General features: G+C 34.4%; 3 protein-coding genes across 3 annotated transcripts; 2 read left to right on the plus strand and 1 right to left on the minus strand.

Moving 5' to 3' along the window:
* Positions 1–1308: 1308 nt before the first annotated feature.
* On the plus strand, positions 1309–10542 carry LOC128165591 (L-threonine 3-dehydrogenase-like). Its single transcript, XM_052830270.1, has 6 exons — positions 1309–1774; positions 5433–5931; positions 6847–6997; positions 7640–7736; positions 7900–8068; positions 10297–10542. Exons 2-6 carry the CDS (start codon positions 5487–5489, stop codon positions 10497–10499), a joined length of 1065 nt encoding a protein of 354 aa, XP_052686230.1. The 5' UTR covers positions 1309–1774; positions 5433–5486; the 3' UTR covers positions 10500–10542.
* Positions 10543–10667: 125 nt separating this feature from the next.
* LOC128165590 (L-rhamnonate dehydratase-like) lies at positions 10668–13163 on the minus strand. Its single transcript, XM_052830268.1, has one exon. It carries the CDS (start codon positions 13101–13103, stop codon positions 11805–11807), a length of 1299 nt encoding a protein of 432 aa, XP_052686228.1. The 5' UTR covers positions 13104–13163; the 3' UTR covers positions 10668–11804.
* A 6105-nt stretch (positions 13164–19268) lies between these two features.
* Positions 19269–22535, plus strand: LOC128166398 (L-threonine 3-dehydrogenase-like). Its single transcript, XM_052831530.1, has 5 exons — positions 19269–19870; positions 19969–20119; positions 20240–20336; positions 20543–20711; positions 22188–22535. The coding sequence occupies exons 1-5, from the start codon at positions 19423–19425 to the stop codon at positions 22388–22390; spliced, it is 1068 nt and encodes a 355-aa protein (XP_052687490.1). The 5' UTR covers positions 19269–19422; the 3' UTR covers positions 22391–22535.
* Positions 22536–24458: the final 1923 nt, after the last annotated feature.

The raw sequence follows: 24458 nt of genomic DNA on the forward strand, positions 1-24458 counted from the left end.
TGTTACAATATTTAAAAAATCTTGATCTCAAGATCTACAATGCTACAATTTGTGATATTACTGAGCAAGCATCCTAAAATAATGTAGATTATAAATTGTTAAAATCCGTACACCTCCCTCACCCCGACTAAAATTGAGGACCCAAGAGGGGTTCAAAGTTTAACATAGAAATCTCTAGGGAAAAAACTGCAAGCTACAATTTGTGAGATTGCTATGCAAGCATCCTCAAAGTAGATTCATAATTGTGACCCTTGCTCTAATATGGGGTCCCAAAAGGGATTCAAAATATAATATACGGTACTATGAAAATTATATGGATAATGTATGAGAATCTTCTCCTCAAGAACTACAGTGATACAATTTTTGAAATTTCTATGCAGTCATCCTCATAAAATTTAGATTCTAAATTGTTGAAATTGTAAACCCGAACTAATACGCGTGGCCTTAAGAAAGGTTTAACCAAGAAACATATAGCGAAAATGTTTTAAAACATCTTCTCAAAAACTAAAATGCTACAATACTATGCAAGCATTCTTAATAGATTCTAAATTGTTTTTTGTGATCCTTAACTCATACTAGGGCCCTAATAGGGGCTCAATATTTTTACCAGGTAACTTTGAAATATATTGGGGAAATATTTAAAAACTAGAATGAAATTATACAATAAACTGTTGTTTTGGTGAACGATGTGGCCCATTGGCCTGTTGTTTAGAGGAAGAATATGAAGATTCCTATGTAAATTTTGCCCCAACCCCTTGTTGTGACCCCATCCTTTCGAAGGGGGTTATAATTGAACAAACTTGAATCTACCCTACCAAAGTTTCAGCTTTCCTGGCTGATTAATTTTCACACCTTTCAGTCTACACTACCTGAGAATGCTCCCAATTATCTTTCAGCTTTCCTAGCCAAATAGTTTTTTAGAAGAAGAGTTTTGAAAATTTCTCAAAAATGTTAATAATTCCTAATCATCTCTCTTTGAAAAAGGGTATGGTACTTAATTTTCACAGCTACGAATCCCCTTTGTGCAAAGTTTGGTCAAAATTGGCTCAGTGCTTCAGGAGAAGATGTTAAAAATGTGAAAAGTTTACGGACAAACAGACGGACGAACGACAGACAAAATGTGTTAAGAAAAGCTCACTTGAGCTTTAAGCTCAGGTGAGCTGAAAAGGAAAAACTAATCTAATCTTCGACCAAAATTGTGACAATGCCCCGTTAATGCACATTACTATGCATGCACATCTATAAGATAAGACGTTAATCGCAATGCACTGACCCCAAATAAATAAGGGAATGCACAACGGTGTAAAAGTCTGCAACGCGGCCAGCTGAACAACGTGACAACTTCAACCACCATGAAAGCGCTTGTGAAACGAAGGAATGTGTTTTGAGTATTTAGATGTCCCAATATTATAGCCTAGTGGTAATGAAGTTCTTAATAAAGTGGATGCGGTGTCCGTCTGTGATACTGACATCAACTTGTATTCCAGGAACCAGGTGGTGCAGGTCATAGCCTCGATTCCATTTACGCCGGGTCACGAGTGTGCAGGGACAGTGGTCAAATGTGGCCCCGATGTCAAAGGGGTGGCGATGGGGGCACGGGTCAGGGTGAAGAACCACTATTAATGTGGGGATATTCACCAGTGTCAACATGACGCCAAGGCCATATTCAAAAACATGGTGCAATTTGGAACCGGCAAGAGGACACAATATGGAGGTTGTTCCGAGTTTACCATAGTACCAGCAAAATATCTGTACCAGCTGACAACTAATATTGGTAAACATACTATGTAATCAAAGTTGTAAATAAAAGTAAAGAAAATTAAATTGTAAAAAATTGATTCCCAGGGCATTATCATCTTTTCTGATCATCTCTTGTCCGTCGTCCGTTTATCTGTCAGTCCGTTTTTGTGTAAACTTTTCAAATTTTTGACTTCTGTAGAATCATTGGACCAAATTTAACCAAACTTGTTACAAAGCATCGTTATGAAAAGGGAATTTTAAATCATTAAAATAAAGAGCAAAAGATTTTTTAAGAAAAGAAGATAATTAATGAACAGTGAAAATAGGGTGTATGTCTTTCTTCTCAAGAACCACCGCACCAGAAATGCCAATATTTACACCAAGCTTGTATATATAATAAAAATTCTATTGTTTAAATCCTGACCCCCGGATCTGGGGCCCCAAGAGGGTTTCAAAGTTTAACATTTAAATAAATAGGGAAAATTCTAGAACTACAATGCTACAATTTGTGGGATAACTAATAAAGCATCCCCAGGTAGTGTGGAATCTAAATAGTGAAGACCGTGACGCCAATTGAATACTTGTACTCAAGTTTAACATAGCAAATGATTGGGCAATGGTTAAAAAAATTTCTTCTGAAGAACTCTAATGCTACAATTCGTGAGGTTACTATACAAACATCTTAAAATAGTGTAGATTCTGAATATTTCAAACCGTGACTAATAAGAGGAAATCTTTTTAAAAACTACAATGTTATAAATATAGAAATTATTTTGCAAGCATCCTAAAATAAGAGTTTATTCTTAATTGTTAGAATTGTGATCCCCCGACTAATACTGGGGCCCCACGAGGGGTTCAAAATTCAATGTAGAAATATATAGGGGAAATGTTTAAAAATCTTCTTCTCAAGAAGAACAATTTTACGTTTAGTTATTTTACTATAAAAGCACCCTCATATCTTAATATCCCCATATCAAGGTCACAGTGACCGTCTTTCACTTATTATGATTATTCATTGTTCGTTTGAAATTTATTATCTTTAATACGTTGAGGCTTACGATAATCTTAGGTTATGATGTCAAAAAAGTAAGCTTCTTGTTATGAATTGTTTACCGCTTTGTCAAGTCTTTTAAATCATGAGAGTCTTTGTTAGTTTTGTAATTTTTCAAAGAATTTTCAAATAGAATGATAAAAGAATTGTTGTTCAGGTGAACGATGTGGCCCATTGGCCTCTTGTGAAATTATGTTATCATGTGTTCAAAACATGAGACAGTCTGTCTTAACCTTCAACACATCTAACCAGCTACTATTATATACAGATGAATTTTAGCAAATAAACAATACAATACATGATGTTTTTAATCAGTGCCTCATGTTTTATTTTTAATTTTAAAGAATCATGTTGCTCATGAGAACTTAATCAAATCACATTGCCAATACAGTTGTCTTTATAGAAAATCAGCACAGCCAGGCCTTATCTCTAAGCCTCAGACGATGCAAAGGGCTTCGCGTCATTGTATTTATTGTTTATACACATTTGCTATATTAAGCATTTATTTTCGATGCATTGTACGATAATATTGTAAAATATTGATGCTCTTTTTTTAGGGGTCAATACGGTGTTTAAGCTACCCGAGAAGTACAATATTTTCCCAGTCTGAGGGTTTGAATACTTGTTCTGTGACCATGTCATATATTGACAAGATATCTCCGAATGATATCAATAAAGCTAAATGACATAGCAACATAAATTGTTTCGGTTAGAGTTAGTAATTTGAAGAATAAAGTACGATCGCAAATTAAGAGATTACTATGCAAGCATCCTCATAATGTAGATTCTAACTTGTTCAAATCCTGATCCCCGGATTAAAACTGCCCCCCCCATGGGTTCAAAGTTTAACATAGTAATATATAGGGAACATCTTTAAAACTCTTCTTCTCAAGAACTACAATTTGTTAAATTACTATGCAAGCATCCTCCTTTATTGTATATACTAAATAATTAAAATTGTGACCCCTAGACTCTTACTAGGGCCCCAATAGGGATTCAAAGTTTAACATACAGATATACGGAAACTTGTTAAAAAAAATCTTCTTCTTAAGAACTATAATGCTACAGTTTGTAATATTACAAATACTATGCAAGCATCCTCATATAATGTAGAATCTAGATTGATCAAATTCTGATCCCCGGATTAAAACTGGAGCCTCAGGAGGGGTACGTAAAGTTGAGCATAGAAATATATACTATATGGAAAATGTTTAAAACTCTTATTTTCAATAACTACAATACTACAATGTGTGGTATTACTGTGCAAGCATCCTGATATAATGTTAAAATAGTGACCCCGGACTAAAACAATTTGGGCTGTAAAAGGGGTTTTAAGTTTAACATAGAAATATATAGGAAAAATAATATAATGAGATTTAAGAACCACAGTGATACAATTTATGATGCTACTGTGCAAGCATCCCAAAATGATGTAGATTCATAATTGTAAAAATTGCGACCCCTGCTCTAATACTGGGGCACCCAGCAGTGGCTCAAATATTACATACGGCACTATAAAAAAAAATAGGGATAATGTTTAAAAATCTTCTCCTCAAGAACTACAATGATACAATTTTTGAGATTTCTATGCAGTCATCTTCAAATAATGTAGATTCTAAATTGTGAAATTGTAAACCTCGAACTAATACGTTGGGGCCCTAAGAAGGGTTTAACATAGAAATATATAGCGAAAATGTTTAAAAATCTTATTCTCAAGAACTAAAATGCACCAATTACTATGCAAGCATTCTTTAAAAGAGTAGATTCTAAATTGGGCCTCTTGTTTAGAGGAACATTTTTTAAACTCTGTTTATTCATATGTACCACCCCCCCCCCCCATCCTTTTGACTGCATTCTACCCACGGGATCAGAATTTGAACAAACCTGAATTTACTTAATCTAATGTTTTTTCGACACAAGTTTTAGCTTTCCTATCTGATTAGTTACTGAGAAGAAGATTTTTTAAGATTGACTCTATATATTTCTGTATTAAAGTTCGACACCACATTGTGGGTCCACCCTAGCCCCGGGGGTCATTATTTTCACAACTTTGAATTTACATTCACTTCTTGAGGATGTTTCGTCACGATCCAGCTTTCCTGGCCGATTTCTTTCTGAGAAGAAGATTTTAAAATATTTACTCTATACATTCCTATGTAAACGTTTGACCTACCCTCGTTGTAGCCCCACCCTTAATTCTCCTTGGGTGATGTTTTTCACAACTTTGAATTAACACTACCTGGGGATGCTTCCACACACGTTTCAGCTTTTCTGGCTTATTAGTTAACTTTCTGAAAAGAAGATTTTTAAAGATTCACTGTATATATTCCTATATAAAAGTTTGAACCCCCATTGTGGCCCCACCCTTACCCCGGGGGTCATAATTTTCACAACTTTGAATCTTCAAGTTTAATTGTTCAAATAACTCTAAAGAAGTCAAAAAATTGAAAAATTTACAGACGGACGGACAGACGACAGAAAAAGTGATCAGTTTACTTGACCTTTAAGCTCAGGTGAGCTAAAACAGAAAAATAATTTTCGCCGAAATCGTGACAATGCCCCTTTACTGCACTTTACCATGGATGTACATCTATTGAGTAACATAGTTATTAATCGCAATGCACTGACCTTATATAAATAGGAAAAGCCTTACGTTGATTGGTGTGAAAGTGTGCAACGCGGACAGCTGATCAACATGGCAACTTCAACCACTATGAAAGCGCTTGTGAAAACGAAGGAAGGCAAGTCATTTGAGTATTTAGATGTCCCAATACCAGAGCCCAGCGGTGACGAAGTTCTTATTAAAGTGGATGCGGTGTCTGTCTGTGGTTCCGACATTAACTTGTATTCCTGGAACCAGGTAGCACAGGTCATAGCCTCGATTCCATTTACGCCAGGTCACGAGTGTGCAGGGACAGTGGTCAAATGTGGCCCCGATGTCAAAGGGGTGGCGGTGGGGGCACGGGTCGGGGTGGAGAACCACTATTACTGTGGTGAGTGTTACCAGTGTGAACATGACGCCAAGGACATATGCAAGAACATGGCGCAATTTGGAACCGGCAAGAGAACACAATATGGAGGTTGTTCCGAGTTTACCATAGTACCAGCAAAATATCTGTACCAGTTGACAACTAATATTGGTAAACATACTATGTAACTATAGTTGTAAACCAAAGAAAAGAAATTTTTGTAAAAAAAAAAAAAAGGAAGTCCTAGCGCATTATCATCTTTTCTGATCATCTCTTGTCCATCGTCCGTCAATCTGACAATAGACTTTTCAAACTTTTGACCTCTGTAGAATCATTGGACTAAATTTAACCAGACTTGGTACAAAGCATCGTTGTGAAAAGAGGATTCTAAATCATTAACACAAAGATCAAAAGACTTTTTTAAAAAGGAAGATAATTCTAAACAGCGAAAATAGGGTGTATGTCTTTCTTCTCAAGAATTGTTAAAATACTTCTATGTATATATATATATATATATATATATATATATATATATATATATATATATATATATATATATATATATATATAATTTAAAAATAATAAATATCCAGAATAAAATCACAAATTGATCCTATTAACCGCAAACGTTTTCGCCATTCCTGGCTCTTCAGGCAGTTATGTACATAAGGATCAATTTGTGATTTTATTTTGGATATTTATTATTTTTAAATTATATATATATATATATATATATATATATATATATATATATATATATATATATATATATATATATATATATATATATATAAAGATATAGTCCCCTCCGTTAAAACTAATAAAGATTCTACTGTTAAAATCGGGACACCCGGATCTGGGGCCCCAAGAGGGTTACAGTTTAACATAGAAATAAATAGGGAAAATTATAGAACTACAATGATACAATTTGTGGGATAACTAATCAAGCATCCTCAGAGAGCGTAAAAAGTATCGAACCAATAAAGAAGATTGTAAACTAAATGTCTTGAACTTATTTGTCAGTTATGTAATGTCTAATTGCGCTTGTGTTAAAGATTTTAGTAATCCTGTAAATACGTTTTGCAGACGCAGACGAGATTGCAATGCTGGAGCCGCTAGGTGTCGCTCACAACGCCGTGGAGAGACTGGAAGTGGCGGGAGAGGATTTACTGGTCATTGGCTGCGGACCTATTGGTCTACTGGTACTCATGGTCGCTAAGGGTCTCGGGGCAAAAAGGTGTGTCATTAAAGTTTACGGCACATATATACATAGAGATAATACATGGCAAAATCTGTATCCCTCGCCCAATAATCAGCCCTTTGGTCTTTGGCCCTCGGGCTGAAATTGGAGTCTTGGGTTAATGTGGGTTGTGATACATATTGAGACATGTATTGTTGTTTTTATTATAAACTGTATATAAATTTTAAAAAAATGATTATTATTTCAAAGTGGAAAAAATGTACAAGATTGCTCTCTCAAGATTGTTGAGATTGTTATCTCAAAAGCGTGTATTTTCGACGTTAAGTGTACTGTGGCGTTATCTATACTGAAGTGTTCAAATCATGACGTCATAGTTTCAACTTCAGGTATGCCCAGAAAAAGATAATAAGATCCTAGGTAATCCGAATAAAAAATGTAAAGGAATTCCGGATAGGCGTGGGTGAAATAAAGGGTCATGATACAGGGGGTGTGATAAAGATGCGTGTCACTGTTCATATCAGGGATGCAAAAACCCTGTATTTTATACCAAATAAATAATAAAGATTATTATATTATGGTTTCTAGATTAATAATAATTTTCTCATGATTAATGAATAAGTTGTGCCTATACAAAGTTGTGAATGCAAAGTGTATATATAAGTTTGTAAATATATTTAGGGTTGTATCAGCTGATATTAACCAAATTCGACTTGATATGGCAAAGTCCTTTGAAGCAGACGTAGCTATAAACACACAGAATGAAAATCTAAAAGAAGTAAGATATGATGTTTAAATTTCATGAAAAAAGTGTAAATATTTTTGTTTGATCTTTAATGGAAATCAACGTACATCTTATTATCACCAACGCATCGACATATTTCACATTAGCTATCCAAAATAGCTATCCAAAATCACTGATCGAGAGCACCAATTTTTAGTTTGTCCTGGAATTTACCAATGGTGACGGGATGGGCAGGATCTGTGAGTGTAGCGGCGCCAGCTTCATGGTCAATTTGACCTTCTCTATACTAAGAAGGGGAGGGCAACTGGCCATAGTGGGTATTCCAAAAGTACCCCTGCATGTGGAAAATGTGCTGCAAGACTTCTGTATGTATAATAGTAATAAGAACCGATCCGTCGCTACTATCTTCATGTGTCTTACGTTTAGAATTTGCCATAGGTGTAGAATGCTAGATATTATATTTGTTTAAAATTTGTTGGATGAAATCAAAGTTTTATAGTAAAAATTTAATCTGGTTACTTGTAATAGAAAAATATCTTGAGGATATCAGTATTTGTTTTGCCTTTTCAGCTGATTCATATACATATATAGAAACATTAAGAGCTATTATTACACTACAGTTGCGCATTGTATTATTTAGATTTTTATAGTAGGTATAAGATTAATTTGGTGGCATATCTCTGCCCCTTGTTCTTTTTCTATCAATTACATCCATATGCAAGATAAATATGTTGACATGAAAGATAGTTATGTCAACATGCAACATAACTACGTTGACATGCAAGAAAATTGCAATCAAATGAGAATTATTAAAAGTTCCAAAAATATCTCAAATATCGCCCACACGTGACATCCAAGATGCTAGTTATTCATATCTAAACACAACTTATTTATGTTAACATGTAAGATAAATAGGCTGACATGCAACTTATCTATGTCGACATGCAACTTAGTTACGTTAACATGCGAGATAAATATGTTAACATACAACTTAGTTATGTTCAAATGCAAGATAAATATGTTGACATGCAACTTATAAATTGCATATCAACATAACTAAGTTGCATGTTAACATAAATAAGTTGCATGTCAACATATTTATCTCGCATGTTAACATAACTTTAAAAAATTTCTTTTGATTGTAATTTTCTTGCATGTTAACATAGTTATGTTGCATAACTATTATGTATGTCAACACATTTATCTGGCATGTCGACATATTTGATAGAAATATAACTTGCATACAAGGGGCAGAAATATGATAAACCTATGATTGTACTATAGTAATGAAATAAGATAAATATTTTCCCTAATACTAGAGTTTGTTAATTTGAGGGTAATAACATGAATAATATCGATGCATTTTTATGCTTTATAATATGTACATATTTCTTTGCATTCTATTACATATGATAAGTTCCGTTTGTTATGCAAAGCAATGCGTTTGCTTTGATGGCCGGGTTAGTGGGCTGGGCGTGCACCACCTTTCTTACTCTCACGATATTTTTTCCGATTTTATTATAGGCCTATATGTATATTCTCGTATTCTCTCTATGTCGCCTCTATTAAAGAATAGAACCGCGTGACTAGGTTTATGCGAAGTTGTATTTTTTCGGAGTTGAAAATGAATAGATGAGTTAACCTTATATTTGTTAAACGACGAACTTAAACAGTGTTACAGTTATTTGTCTAATTAAAGTCATGCAAATGTTCATGGCCGCCAGAACTATATCACACTTGTAAGGAAACAAAAAGTTGCATTCAGACGTCAAAAAAGTCACCACGGGAGAAAGGGCTATATAAACGTTCTCTATCCCTCCCATAAATCCCATTGTATAGTTGCGTGTCCTCATCAGTATTATTATACTTAAAGTGTCATGTGAAATATAGAAATCTGATTGGTTTAGACGCAGTTGGTAATCTGTTCTATTACCCTTATCGTTAGCAACACACTTAGCAACGGGTAACACAACGACTTGTTACATGCGCGTAAATTATGCGCATACGGTTCGCCGTAGAATTCACTATATTTCTATATATTTACATTTTCCAGTGTCTTCGTCTGTGATAACACTACGTATCGATTTTGCACTATATAACCCATTATACAAATGACGCCAAATTGAGGCGCCAGCGGGGATTGCTTACTTATTTTTAAATATTTGATCATACGATGGCTTAAAATTATATAAATATAAGTAATAAGGAATCATTCTTTGAATATTATGAGGTGATAATTTCGGTCGGGGCGTAATCAAATCTATCATAAAACCCTTCAGGGTTTATTTGATTTGATCACGCCCCGACCAAAATTATCACCTCATAATACTCAAAGAATGATTCCTTAATTATTCCTTATATAAAAGCAGTAAAATTTTCTTTAAAATTAAGACATTCAGTATAATAAAAAAAAATGGTGCCTGTTTGGGAGTGTAACTGCTTCGCGTCGGTTGACAATGGTTTTCTCGGGGTGTCAATTTCAACAGTTACCCTTCCAAACAGGCACTATTTATGTAAAGTCACGTGGCTCGGGCTAGCACAAACATTCTAACATCGATTGTATAATACAATTTAAAGGTTCTTTTATATGTAGTGTTCAAGGAATTGACATTGAAGACCATTTATGGCCGCAAGATCTTTCACACATGGATGGAAACCGAGAGGTTAGTGGCAGACGGCATAATTGACGTCAAGAAGGTCATCACGAGCAGGTTTCCGATGTCGCAGTACGAGGACGCGTTCAAGGCGCTGTTTGAGGGGAAGGACTGTAAGATAGTGCTCTATCCCTCCCAGTGATTGGAGCACACAAGTCACGTGTCCACGTCATAAAATAGAGAAACTACGTGATATGCTAGTTTTTGTGTAGACATATTAAAAATTTTTTTTTTAAAAATATTAAAATTTAATGAATGTTATAGAATAATGAAACATTTTTTCATGTGTCATTAAGAACAACATGGACAATAAAATTGCACAAATGCTTTTATTGTAAACTACAATTTTAGACTGTTATTAATCGCGGACTAATACTATGTCCGCGATGTAATATGGATTTCTTTTGCAAATAATTTCACGATTTTTGTGACACAATGTAATACTTTTGTGTATAATGACTTCAAGCTTTTTAGGTCGTTCGCATTTTGATCAATTTAATTCAATACAATTTCAATATCAATTTCACTTCTTTTTGAAATATTGAAATATACTTGGTGGGTCGTTGTTGTATTCAAAGCGAATGTTATCCTTTTTATTATTACATAAAAAAATGTAAAATTGTGAAATTTATGGACTGAACTCTCCCATGATGAGTTAAAATACTGCAAAATGCCAGATTTTCAAAAATCGTCATCCTCTTCTCTTATTCCACTCTAGTTGGATAAAAACGACATTCATGGTGCTAATGTCCATGAAGCCCTCTACCAAATTTGTAAAATTCTTGGTCCTTCGGTCAGGGGTTGTATAAAACCAATATAGTCAAACAGTACAGATATTTCAAATCTTCTCTCAGCAATCTGTGAGAAAAACTAAATGCATGTCTAGGGGTAATTAAAACTTTCTATCTGTAAATGATGAAATCATAATTCCTGGATTGGGGATTTCGAGTATAGGTTGAACCAATATGGCCTTATAGTAGATGGTTTCTACTTTTGTAAAATCAACTTTCATATAGCACATTCCCAAAAAATTGTTTATTCCATAACTTGATAATCCTAATGCCGGGATAGATGGTGTAGTGTATCCTAATTGTCAGTGCTGTTGTTTCTGAGACTAGAAAGACAGCTCTGTGTCTCTGATCTAATTGTTGTGAATATTGTACAGATCTGTAACATTTTCCTTTAGTTAGTTAAAGTTGTTACATATACTTTTACTACAAAATTAAAACTTTTTTTCAACTTGTGTGCTTTATTTTCATTTCAATTAGAATGTAAGGTCACATTGATGCTTTATCCTAGAAGGTGTTTTTCGAGGTTTTTTATGTGGCCAGGGAATTATACAATGAAATCAGGGTTATACAAATTAAAATCAATTAGATGATAAATACATTTTCTGTGTCGATAAATACCAAACAGATGCTCCATGCAGTAGACTCAAACTCGATCACTAAAATGGCATGTGAGGTTTCTCTTGAGACTTGTACGTGGCGTTTTTAGACGCCTGGGCTCTGGATTCTTCATCACTGCGCTGGAATGGACGACAAAGACTGTCCTTGCACAAGGTCACACCAAATCCGGGACGATCTGGTAGGTCTATGAAACCATTGGAAGGCAAAGGTTCGTCTGGGAACAGCCCGCCAAAGTACGGGACTATCTTGTCAGCTTTTGGACTCAGGTTGATGAATTCCGCCAGTGGACAATTCCGGAAGGCGTATTGTAGGTGATAGGAATAGATGCTGGATCCGTGGGGAATTACTAAGACATCGTTGGCGGAAGCCATGGCAACGATTCTGCGCGCTTCTGTAATGCCACCCAGCCACGAAATGTCTGGTTGGAGTATATCCACGCATTTAGAATTGAGGAGCAGCTGGTAGCCATAGCGACTGTACTCGTGTTCGGCGGTGGTTAGTAAAACCGTGGAACTCCTCAATGCCTCGCGCACTTCTCTGTACCCATCGTAGCTATCTGGAGGCAAGAATTCCTCAATCCATTTTAGTCCCAGAGGCTCTAGTGCTCTTGCCAATTTAACAGTATACGGTACGGTTAGTGCCATGTAGCAGTCTAACATCAACGGAAAGTCAGGACCCACTGTCTCGCGCCATCGTTTGAATATTTCTACATTTTTCTTTAGACCCTCATCCCCATCAGCTGGCCCATAGGCACAAGGAATTTTTGCCCCAACAAAGCCTAATTGTTTAGCAATGTCTGGACGAGCGGTAGTGGAATACACCGGCAGACGTTGCTTGGTTTTCCCGCCAAGTAATGCATACACAGGTTCATTTCTCAACTTTCCAAGCAGATCCCACAACGCTAAATCGATGGCACTGATGCACTGAATTGGCAGTCCTTTGCGCCCGTAGTTGAGGGTAGCTCTGAACATCTGGTCCCACATAAGTTCCACATCGCGAGGGTCCTGTCCCTCCACGAATCTGCTAAGGTGATTCTCCACGATGTAACAGCCTGGCACTCCGCCAATAGTGACGCCGACTCCACATGTCCCGTCGTCTGCTTCCACCTCTACAACCAAAGTACCGAGAGCATTGATGCCCCAGGACTTCCGAGTGGAGGCGTACTGCTCGTACCCAGACATCGGGTTGGCGATGGGGGTGGGATAGCCATTTATCCAGTGAGTGTCCTCCACATCGTGACAGTCAGCGCCCTGGTCCTCGGGCTTGGACTCAGAGACGTACGCCCGTACACATTTGATTCTAGGAAATATTTTAGTCTTTCCTTCTGCCGCGGCCATTGTATGGTTTTATTCAATGGTGATTCGTTATCTCTTCTGGCTGTGACTCTACATATAGGGACAATTATTTATCTCGTGCCATTTTATACAAACGCACGGAGACCCAAATTCAAAGTTATGTATGAAGATAAGTGCTTCCAAATTTTTACCAGTACATGTACAACTATGACAGAATGTCCCCCATTTTCAATGTCAAAAATGAATCAATTTTATTATCTGTGCAATCAATAATTATAAATATTTGTCGGTATCAATTTTCTATCTGATGCATTGAATTCTTTTTTTTTTGTTCATGTTGAAAGAAATCTTTCAAATTTGATCTTCAGTTTGATAAGGTTAATTTTAAAACATAGTCGAAGAGTGCAAGTATAAAAATAAGTGGAAGCTTTGAAATTAACAAATCTTAATCCTGTTTCATTGTTGCTCATACCCAAATTTCAAATAATTAATGCAACTTCACATCCACCCAGTAATATCAAACTATTTTGTATTAGTCCAACGCTTATATTAATTACATTTTTTCATTGGTGGATTTGAAATACATGTATACCATAGTAGGATTATCGAATTGATTATATATTTGCCATATCATACACCTTAGATTTTCCAAATTTTAAGGCATACAGCTACTGACAAATTCAAATTATTATCAAATCAATTTGTCCACGTATTTCTTGAGCTTTTTTAAAACTGCCTTCAAACACATAATTAAGCAGAGTTCAGTTCTCAGTTCATTGATTTAACGTTTATTCCAATGCTTATACATGTATACAGCGTGTAAATTTTTAAATGAAATACTATTTTTTATATGTTGTGAGGTTGATTATGCGTATTTCCAGATCTATTGAAACCTACATTGTAGCTACATAGAGACTGCAAGAACTGAATCAAGAAATATTGGCAAACACCATACATTACATAACACTAATATTATAACCGATAGCGGTAAAATATTCCGGAATGCTACCAATGACGTCATGCGACAATCGAAAGACCTTAAGATAGATTCACAGATAGACGTAAATACAAATTCAAACAGTATTTGGTGGTTCCAATGGGCTATGTAATTAATAACCATTGCACATCTTTATGTAACACGCGCTGCTATTTTCAATCTTCCATAAAAATTATAAATTCGATAGCTAGAAATAACTCCGTTAGCATCAGCATCACGAAAATACTTACATGAACCAAAAAAAGCAAAAATGGATTTAGCGAAGAGACCCCTTCAGGAATAAGATCAGGTTCCACATTGTTAGAACCCGGGCCCGTTCTTGTGCGTACCGTCGAACTGGAGACCGCTACAGTTAAGTTCGTATCATAAGAGCTGTCTGTTACCGGCCACCTGCTTCATTTCTCACCATTTAGAACATTAGGAATGAAATGAAGCGACGATTTCTGTGAAAGCCCATTTAATAATTCTTAAAAAGAGCCTTAAGTGAAATCTGCAGTTTTGGCATGATTTTTACCTGCTTTGTTGCTATGTTGAATGAGCTCTATGCGCCGGTGTAACGAAGAATATTGACCCGGGTTGAAAATTGACCCGGGGGTCATTTTTCAACGTTGAATATTGACCCGGGGGGTCATTTTTCAACGTTGAAAATTGAGACCAAAATCGTGAAATTTATACCCCGGGTCATTTTTCAACGGTATGAGAAAGATTTTTCTAAACTTTTTTGACCACGACACGTTGAAAATTGATCCTGTTGAGAACTGACCCCAACTTCAAAGAGTTGATCTGAACTGAAACTTACTCTACACAGTTTAAATGTAAAATCATGCACATGTTTGAAAGTTTCAGTTTTAAAATTTTCAAACTGTCCGATACATATGCGGACGTGGCTGATTTATTTTAGGTTTATATGTCTGATTAATAATTTAAATTTGATACTGAAAATATAATATTCATTTATTAATACAATACTATGTAAATAAAGTTAAGAGGATGACCGTTTGTTTCGAAATGGAACGGGCGAGTCAGGCTATATTAATTTTTGACAGAATTGATTTTTATTCCCTCATGTGACAGAATTTAAAGTTTAAACTTGTCATAATCTCTGATAAATATATCTAACGAATATTGACTCTTATCGTTACTTTTAAGGCAATTCAACCAAGAGCAGGCACTTGACATTGTATATTTTTCTAATAATTATAAAATATAACCTCTTTACTGTTATATCAAGTAACGGGTATATATATTTATATTAAGACAAAAAGATATAACGTCAGGTACCTGTGCTTAATTTGAAGAAGTCAGAATATTTCCCTGTCAAAATAATAAATGAATGGTTGTCATATTTTTATCCAACAAGTCGTCAACAGTGTTTATTCATTTTATACGACTTAACAATAGTTTTTCATAAACTTGCCAGATAAACTATTTTTGATGCACCAGCCAATTTCTGCATGTGCAAAGTCATAGTTTAAAAAAAAAATACAATTCATCTCTATCATTTTAAGTTTTCAATTCCATTGTTTTCCTGTAAATTAGAAACACAGGCAACTGATGTTATATATTTTCTCATAATTAAAAACAATTCCCTCTACAGTAAAAATGTAAACATGCGATTTAAAAAAGTAGGCTTACATCTACATGTACAGTCAGAGGATGGTTGATCTAAACATATTAATGGTACATATGAAAAGGCATGCAAAAAGTTGAATAGATAAAGATTTCTCAACCATACTATTGATAGAGAAACACTTGTTAAAGTTCGGCTTTTATCAGACCTAGACTGGAATATGATGATGTTGTGCGGGGCAACTGTATCAAGGAAAACTCCGAAGTGCTTAAACATGACGGTACCAATTGAAGCAACTAGGACATTAACAGGGATGAGAGTTAATTCTTCTAAAATCATTTGATAAAGTGAACTTGGTTTGGAAACCTTACAATCTCGAAGGGATTAACATAATCTTATTCTATTCTGCAAGATTATAAATGTTTTAGCATCACAATACATGATAGATTTAGTTCAGTCATATTTTCCAACTGTTCATGCATATAATCTTAAGTCGAGTGACCTTTTTTACTATCTACCACTATATCGGACTACTTATTACAATAGCTTTGTTCCGTCTACATGTAAATTATGGAATAATCTTCATGCAGAAACGAAAATTTCATCAAGTTAATTTATTTTTAAGTGAAAACTTAAAAATCAAAATATACCAAAAGCTTACAAATACTTCAGTTAAGGCAATAGGAAAGAAAATATAATTTTACCTCAGTTACGGAATAAAGTTAGTAATCTGAATGCTTACTTAAATTATTTAAGGATTTTTTAAATGATGAGTGTCGATGTTTATACTGTGGGTCTGAATCTGAACGAAATGTGATTTTTTTTCTTGGATGTCCAAGATACACTCAACAAAGAGACGAACTTTTTAAACAACTTATTGACATTAGTGTACCTTTTCATATTAAGTATGTATTTTATGATAGTTCTGATTTTTCATATAGATAAAATTGTAAAATTGTTTCACATGTTTATAGTTACAATGTATATTAGAACTCCCAAGCGTTTTTGATTCTCTTAAGTTACAATACTTAAACATGTTTAAGTATTATACATGTTCATTACTTATTATATAGTTCGATCCCTTGTATTTACTGTTCTTTTCAAATGTGCTGGATCATGAAAATCTCATTCTTATGTTTGTATCTCTGCAAGTATAAATGAAGGTGATAGGTTTGTTAATGTAGATGTAAGTGAACATGTCTACCAACAATATGTCTTACAATCATATATGGTAAATGTTCAGATAAATATTCAATATTCAAGTATCCTTTGTCTTATATACACAAAATATCAATAATATTCTGTAAACTAGTAATATAAATTCTTATGATCATAGATCATTTTATAACACCACTTCTTGACTTTGTATGTTTGAAAGAGTCTACATAGGCTATGTCTGTTATCCGATCCATTTGAATTTCAATAAAACACGTTAAAATAAATTAATAATGTAGGTGCCTGTGATGGGAAGGTCAAACATCTACTCCAACGCTGTTGTATGATCTTCTACTACAGATTTCTATTCAAAAAATGCAATTTACCAATTTATTGACGAAAACAATTACTGTTAGTAAATTTTATTTAAATTTTTGTGATCAAAGCAATTTAGAAACTATTAAAGCAAAATTATTTGATGGTCATCTTGTACAAAAATTAGGTTGCCAACTTGCTACAGATTCCATGAAGCAGAATTGCTTATGCCTAGAAAAATTAGCGATTTGATGATATTTAGTTACATCAGAAGTTATCCTAACGGAACAAATAAAACACTAAAATATATCGGCTTTCGAGATGTACAGTGTATAGTTACTACAGCATTGTTCATGAAAGGGTACATGTTAGCGTATCATCATTTTGTAAACTGCTATTGGCAGGATGGGTGTGAATATACAATTCAGTTTTAATAAATTCAGTGGGTGCAAAAACAAAACTCACAATATGACTTACTGTAAATTTTGTATTTACACCCACCCAGAAAATTTGCAATGATCAATATCAAAGTTTCAATTTACTGTGTGAATGTAAAACCAAAATTAAACAATGTGACGTATTGTAATTTTCTTAATTATTTATAGTTGTACACTTATCCAGCGAGTTTAAAAAAAGGAGTGTTATTGAATTGAATAGTTAAAGGACGTTGTTTACTCACGGTTTGAGTTCTCAAATCTGGATTGTTAAAAAGTTCAATTTCATGAGTAAAATTTGTTTTAAATACAAAAAGTATTTATGAAATAAATTATTATTGACATAACAATCGATATTTTTACTAAATTATGGAATTAGGCTCTGACAAAGCTTGACTTTTAGCGAAACAGAGGAAATTCGGACTAAATTTTTCAGAATTTGTTTTCCACTGAAATATTTTTGGCAGTACTATAATATTTAAAGTTAAGATTTCATTTGTTAGTTAACGTAATTTTGCCTATTTTTTGTTGGTTTTATCTTGCTTTTTCGTTTAGATAATCACATGGCACACACTACAAAAATATTGAAAAATGCTTAAAAATGATAAAAGACACCATATCTCAAAATTTTGATCATTTACCTCATATAAACTTTATGCCAGCAGAGAAAACTCAATATACTTAGTTTAGTACTAATAATGTTTTAGCATTATCATCATTCATTTTTTTTTGTAATATTGAATCAAAAATGGGTAGTAATTTGAAAACATGATAGAGGAAATTCGGACTAGAATATCTTTAAAAATTGTGAATGAAAACTTAATGCTTTGTATCTATTTAATGTCACTACCATTCATAAACTGTATTTCATTTGTTAAAGAGTTAAGCAATTTGTATTATTTTCACAATTAAGAAAATCTCAATCATAGTCTAAAGTTTTTATGGATTTTTCTCAAATTTTCAAAAAATATTCAATGGCCATTAACTCAAAAAGTAGGTCATTGACCTACTTTTTTGTAAGAGAAGAATTTTACAACCATGTAAGGTCTATAACACACAATAGTTGGTTTTTCATTATCATCAGTGGATTTTTTTTTCATTCTGAGTAAACGTCATCCTTAACGTGTAACCATGTATACAAATACATGTATTCATAAAAAACATTTTTTTTTAAATATAGATAACACACAAAACAGCAATACGCGAAAAGTTTATTATGAATAAAATAGTTATTAAATATTTAAAGGGATCATATGTAAATTCGAAAAATAATCATTGAAGTCTCATTTTTGCCCCCCCCCCCCCCCCCCCAATTTGAAATGTGAACATGTAAATCTAAAGAATGAATATGTAAAAACTGATAATTTTTAATTAAATAAACTAAAGTTATAAATATCGATTCGTTAATTTGTGCTTCTTTGCTGTTGAATTTTGAACCGGTTTCATGATCAAAATTCCACGATGCGGGTCAATTTTCAACGGGTTAGGGTCTTTATTCAACACCTTGCGTCTCAATATTCAACGTTGAAAAATGACTCCCGGGTCAATTTTCAACCCGGGTCAAAATTCTTCGTTACACCGGATGTTATTGCTTATGGTGGACAGTGGTATACACTTCCTTTCTATCTGACCATATCCGACTTTAAGTAAGTGACCGAGATGCCTGTCGTGATGAAGGCCTTATCATTAGCTTATGGATAATATACAATATTAAAAAAACCGATATGGATTATACGTGTGATTTACGCGGAATAAAAGTCTGAACGGCGCGCCATATTTATAAGTGACTGAAAGTAAACACTGATAGGAGGATGACCTCGGGGGTGTTAATCTTGGTCTCATCAACAGTCCACTTTATTTCAAGTTACACATCCTGAGATAACCAGCAAAATGGCTGCTCCAACCACCACTATGAAAGCGCTTGTGAAAACGAAGGAAGGCAAGTCTTTTGAGTACCTAGATGTGCCAATACCAGAGCCTAGCGGTGACGAAGTTCTTATCAAAGTGGATGCGGTGTCTGTCTGTGGTTCTGACATCAACTTGTATACCTGGAACCAGGTGGCGCAGGTCATAGCCTCGATTCCATTTACGCCAGGTCACGAGTGTGCAGGGACAGTGGTCAAATGTGGCCCCGATGTCAAAGGGGTGGCGGTGGGGGCACGGGTCGGGGTGGAGAACCACTATTACTGTGGGGAGTGTTACCAGTGTCAACATGACACCAAGGCCATATGCAAGAACATGGGACAGTTTGGTCACGGCAAGAAGACGCCTTATGGCGGTTGTTCCGAGTATACAATTGTGCCAGCAAAATATCTGTACCAATTGACAAGGAATATTGGTAAGCAATCTATTGTCGTTGATTAATGTTAGAGTAACAAAATCATAAACCATCGGCAATCTGCAACTACATGTAAAGTTTGTTATACTTCTTTCCAGACGCAGACGAGATTGCAATGCTGGAGCCGCTAGGTGTCGCTCACAACGCCGTGGAGAGACTTGAAGTCGCGGGAGAAAACGTCCTCGTCATTGGTTGCGGACCAGTTGGTCTACTGGTTCTTATGGTCGCGAAGGCTCTCGGGGCAAACAGGTTTATCTTGAAACTTTAATGCACTTCTGTAGAAATTCTACAGTTCTAATAACATTTTCCTACTTTTTTGAATTTGCCGAAACATTGTGTGCAACATTTAAGTTGATGGATACATTTCAGGGTTGTATCAGCTGATATTGACCAAAGCCGACTTGATATGGCAAAGTGCTTTGGAGCAGACGTAATAGTCAACACAAAGGATAAAAACCTGAAAGAAGTAAGATATAAATACTTCAGTATTGTATATATTTTTTTTACTAGTTGCTTTCTTTGGTGTTTCATTTTTGTATAAAGGTAGCATTGGTTACATGAAAAGAAACTACCCCGTGTCATTTGGTTATTTAGTTTTGTTCTGCAATGATCTCTAACTTTATATCTAGACCGTGTGTCGCTATTTAATGTCACACATAAATGGATTAATAGTTTGTCATGGAATTTACCAATGGTGACGGAATGGGCAGGATCTGTGAGTGTAGCGGCGCCAGCTCAATGGTCAACTTGACCTTCTCCATGCTCCGGAAAGGTGGACAGATGACCTTGGTGGGTCTCCCCAAGGAACCCCTTCATGTAGAGAATGTTCTTCAGGACGTCGGTATGTAAAGAAAAAATTAAACATCTTTGTATGCCTTTATCTTGTACCTCAGCACCAAGTATTGTAAAATTTGTATGCTCATAAGTACTAGTTCAAAGGCCCATCCTACTCATTCAAATGTATGGAGTGCAACAATAAAATTAATACAGTAATTTTATGTACATTTGGGTGTGATTGTTATGTTAAGTGCGCATCTGAATATTAGGCGGTCAAATTGATACTTTTTGTATACCATCCTTTACAAGAAGATCATCATACTACGAGTTTTAAATAAGAATTTAGTAGCGATGTATATGGCACGCAAATTCACAAAAATGAGCGAAACATAGTTTCAGAGTCGATATTAAAACTAGATTTATCTGTTGTAAACGGTAGTTTTCGGACAGGAAACTATAGTTCACGACGTGAATCTATATTTTTCATCTGTAAACACGTTCATCTATGTTTCAGAAGTGTAAAACTATAATTGACACTGAAAAAACCCATTGTGATTGCAAAAGACAGTTTACTAGTATCTGATAAATGTAGTTTCACGATTATAAAACTATGATTATACAACTCTTAACTATAGTTAACGAATGTAAATCATAGTTTATAGATGTGAATCTATAATTATCAGCAAAATCTATTGTAAACGTTATTTACAGACAGAAAAACATAGATTTGCATTAGTAAACTAAAGTTTACAACTGTTAAATATGGTTTTGCCTATAAAAACTATAGTTAACTATACTTTCTGGTTCGTAAACTATATTTAAAAGTTAACTATAAACATTTACCAGTTATGCCAGTGCCAAGGTGGCATTTCCGCACCCGTCTAAACTGCATGTATCGAAAATTCGAATATACTATATGATTGAGATGTGAATCTATATCAATCGACAAACTCTATTTTTATCGTTTATTTTTCAGACAGAAAAACATAGATTTGCATTCGTAAACTATAGTTTAAAACTGTTAAATATGGTTTTGCAGATGAAAACTATATTTAACGAATCGTTGACTATGGTTTGTGGTTCGTAAATTATACTTAACAGTCAATAAACCTAGATTATCATCTGTGAAACTATGTTTAGCTCATTTTTGTGAATTTGGCCAAAGATGTGATCTGAAGATTTGAATGTGTTTTAAAGTTTCTTTCATGCGTTTAGTTTGATTGTTTCTATTATGTCAGACTTTTGTTTTAACGTTTAGAATGTAGTGAATCCCTTATTTATCTGGTACTCTGGTGAGACAGATGGTTAGAAAAAATAGGGAGAAAATAAGAAAACATCACTCGGTATTTGATATCAACAATTTCCTAGTACAAGATTATTTACCAAAATATTACTGGAAAATTTTTAAAAGTTCTAAAAATTGCCTTCAGTTATTAAAATGACTATCAAGACATTTTTAAGAATAAAATATCCATCTGTACATAACTATTTATGAGGAAGTAAAAATAATATGCTAGTTAAATCATTCAAATATTTACAGTGTTCAAAGCGTTAACATTGAAGACTATTCATGGCCGCCAGATCTATCACACTTGGGTGGAAACCGAAAAGTTAGTGGCAGACGGTAAAATTGACGTCAAAAAGGTCATCACGAGCAGGTTCCCGATGTCACGGTACGAGGACGCGTTCAAAGCTCTGTTTGAGGGGAAGGACTGTAAGATAGTGCTCTATCCCTCCAAGTGATTGGAGCACACAAGTCACGTGTCAACGTCATTAATAAGAGGGACCACGTGACGTATTTTATGATGACGCAAACAAATAAAATGAGAGAATGTTATAAAATGTATTTTCTATAATTACTAATAAATGATTACAACTACACAATAAACCTCACATTTTGTGGTGTTTTTAATTGATGGAAAGAGTATTATTTATGGATTAACTGCGTGTCTGTGACAATTCACAAGATAGGAATTTTATTTAAAATGACGGATTAACTTTACTCAAACTGATTTCATAATACCATTTAAAGCTTAAAGCTATACACGCTATAATTTGCGTCAATTTTGAATGACAGTGAAAACCGCATGTGTTTGTCTAGTTATAAAAGTTATCCTTAATCTGTAAATTACAATGGTGAATTCCATCTCGTTACAAAGATATAGATTTTTAATTGTTTATTTTTCTGCTAGGAAAATATACCTTTTCATGAATATTGATGAAGGAAGAGCGAAACCGACCTCATTACGCATGTCCGCGGAGAACTAGGTGGTCGTTATTTTTTGCCTAATTAAATATCCAACTTGATTTTTAATATGCTTAACAGTTGTTAGTTTGAAATACATACATGTATAATGAGTAAAATACGTTTGTCATTCACGATACCCTTACTTCTGCATTAACACTTTATAGGATCTATAAATAGCACATAGGGGAAAAACACAGGTGTACGTCATTTTTTTAAAGGAAGTATTCATATCTACTCACAGGCTTGTATTTTTTTCTTTTTTTTTTGTACTCGTATATCGGAGAAATGTATGCTTTACTGAAAATACCCTTTCCTTTGTGAAACTATCACAATTATGAAGATGTTGACTCTTCACCAGTTGTGGTATGATAGACTAAATTTAGCTGTCGATATCACGTGATAGATTGATATTCACGAGGAGGCATTACTTTCCTGGCAGGAAAATAAATATTTTTTATTGTTTAATATTTGATATATTTGTTACGTGATCGAATTGAGCATTATAATTAACAGCATAAAGGTAACTTTTATTCGTTATCAAACACATACAGTTTCCCCTTTATTCAAAATTGACGCAAACTATAGCGTGTATAGCTTTAACATCTAGCTGATTTATTTTCTAAACTGACACTATTACGTTTATCGTATTAATCAAAACCATTTTAGATGAGCGAAACGTTTCAATATTGGACAAGGCAGGAGGTTCCTGGACCGCGTGGCTCACTTGAGCAACACTTACGATTTACTGGAGTGAATATTTTGTTTTTGATATTCTGAAGAATAAGAAGACTACAGTAAAAATCAAATCAATATAGTAGAAAACCTCTATTCAGAATGCTCAAGTCAAGTCATATTGTTATTTCTGTTGGTCAGAATTAGGCTCAATTGATAGGGGGTGGGTAGTACTAATTTTACATTTAATTCAATTGAAAAAAAATCTTTTGAAGCAAATAGAATCTTTGAAATGATAATAAGAGAAGCTACTGTGATTATTTTTGGGAGTTGATTTTTAATCAACTCTCCTATGCAGTCACTCGGACAAACCAAAAGTGAAACAGTGTTTGGACCTCAGCACAAATCATTGCTCCTGACAAGACTTAGTTCTTAAAAATAATTGATGAATTCGATGTAATGTATGCTAAAGCATTGTTTTTCAAGGAAACTCATTTACAAATACTTTAAAAATAGTCAGATTTTAAATGGTACGAACAATTTAAATATTTTTTGTAGTCGTATGTATTCCTACGCCAGAGTTCAATATAGTCTCGCATCCGGAACACTTCGGGCCTTTCTGTGAAAGGCCCGAGGTGTTCCGGATGTAAAGTCTCGTTCAACTCGACGCTCGGCTGTCTTCGTAAACCCTTGTCGGAGATTTACGGTGTCAGTCGTGCGTTTGGTTGAACGAGACTAGAGTTCAATATTGCTTGGATCCATACAATTTTCGAGAAATATTTCTACCACTGATACATAGTTTGATTGATTTAATTTTATCTTTAACTATTATTTAACATGATTCATATGGAGGTTTCTCGACATTCTAGCCGAAAATTTATATTATAACAA

The sequence above is a fragment of the Crassostrea angulata genome, chromosome 10 (assembly GCF_025612915.1).
Source record: "Crassostrea angulata isolate pt1a10 chromosome 10, ASM2561291v2, whole genome shotgun sequence".
Taxonomy (NCBI): domain Eukaryota; kingdom Metazoa; phylum Mollusca; class Bivalvia; order Ostreida; family Ostreidae; genus Magallana; species Magallana angulata.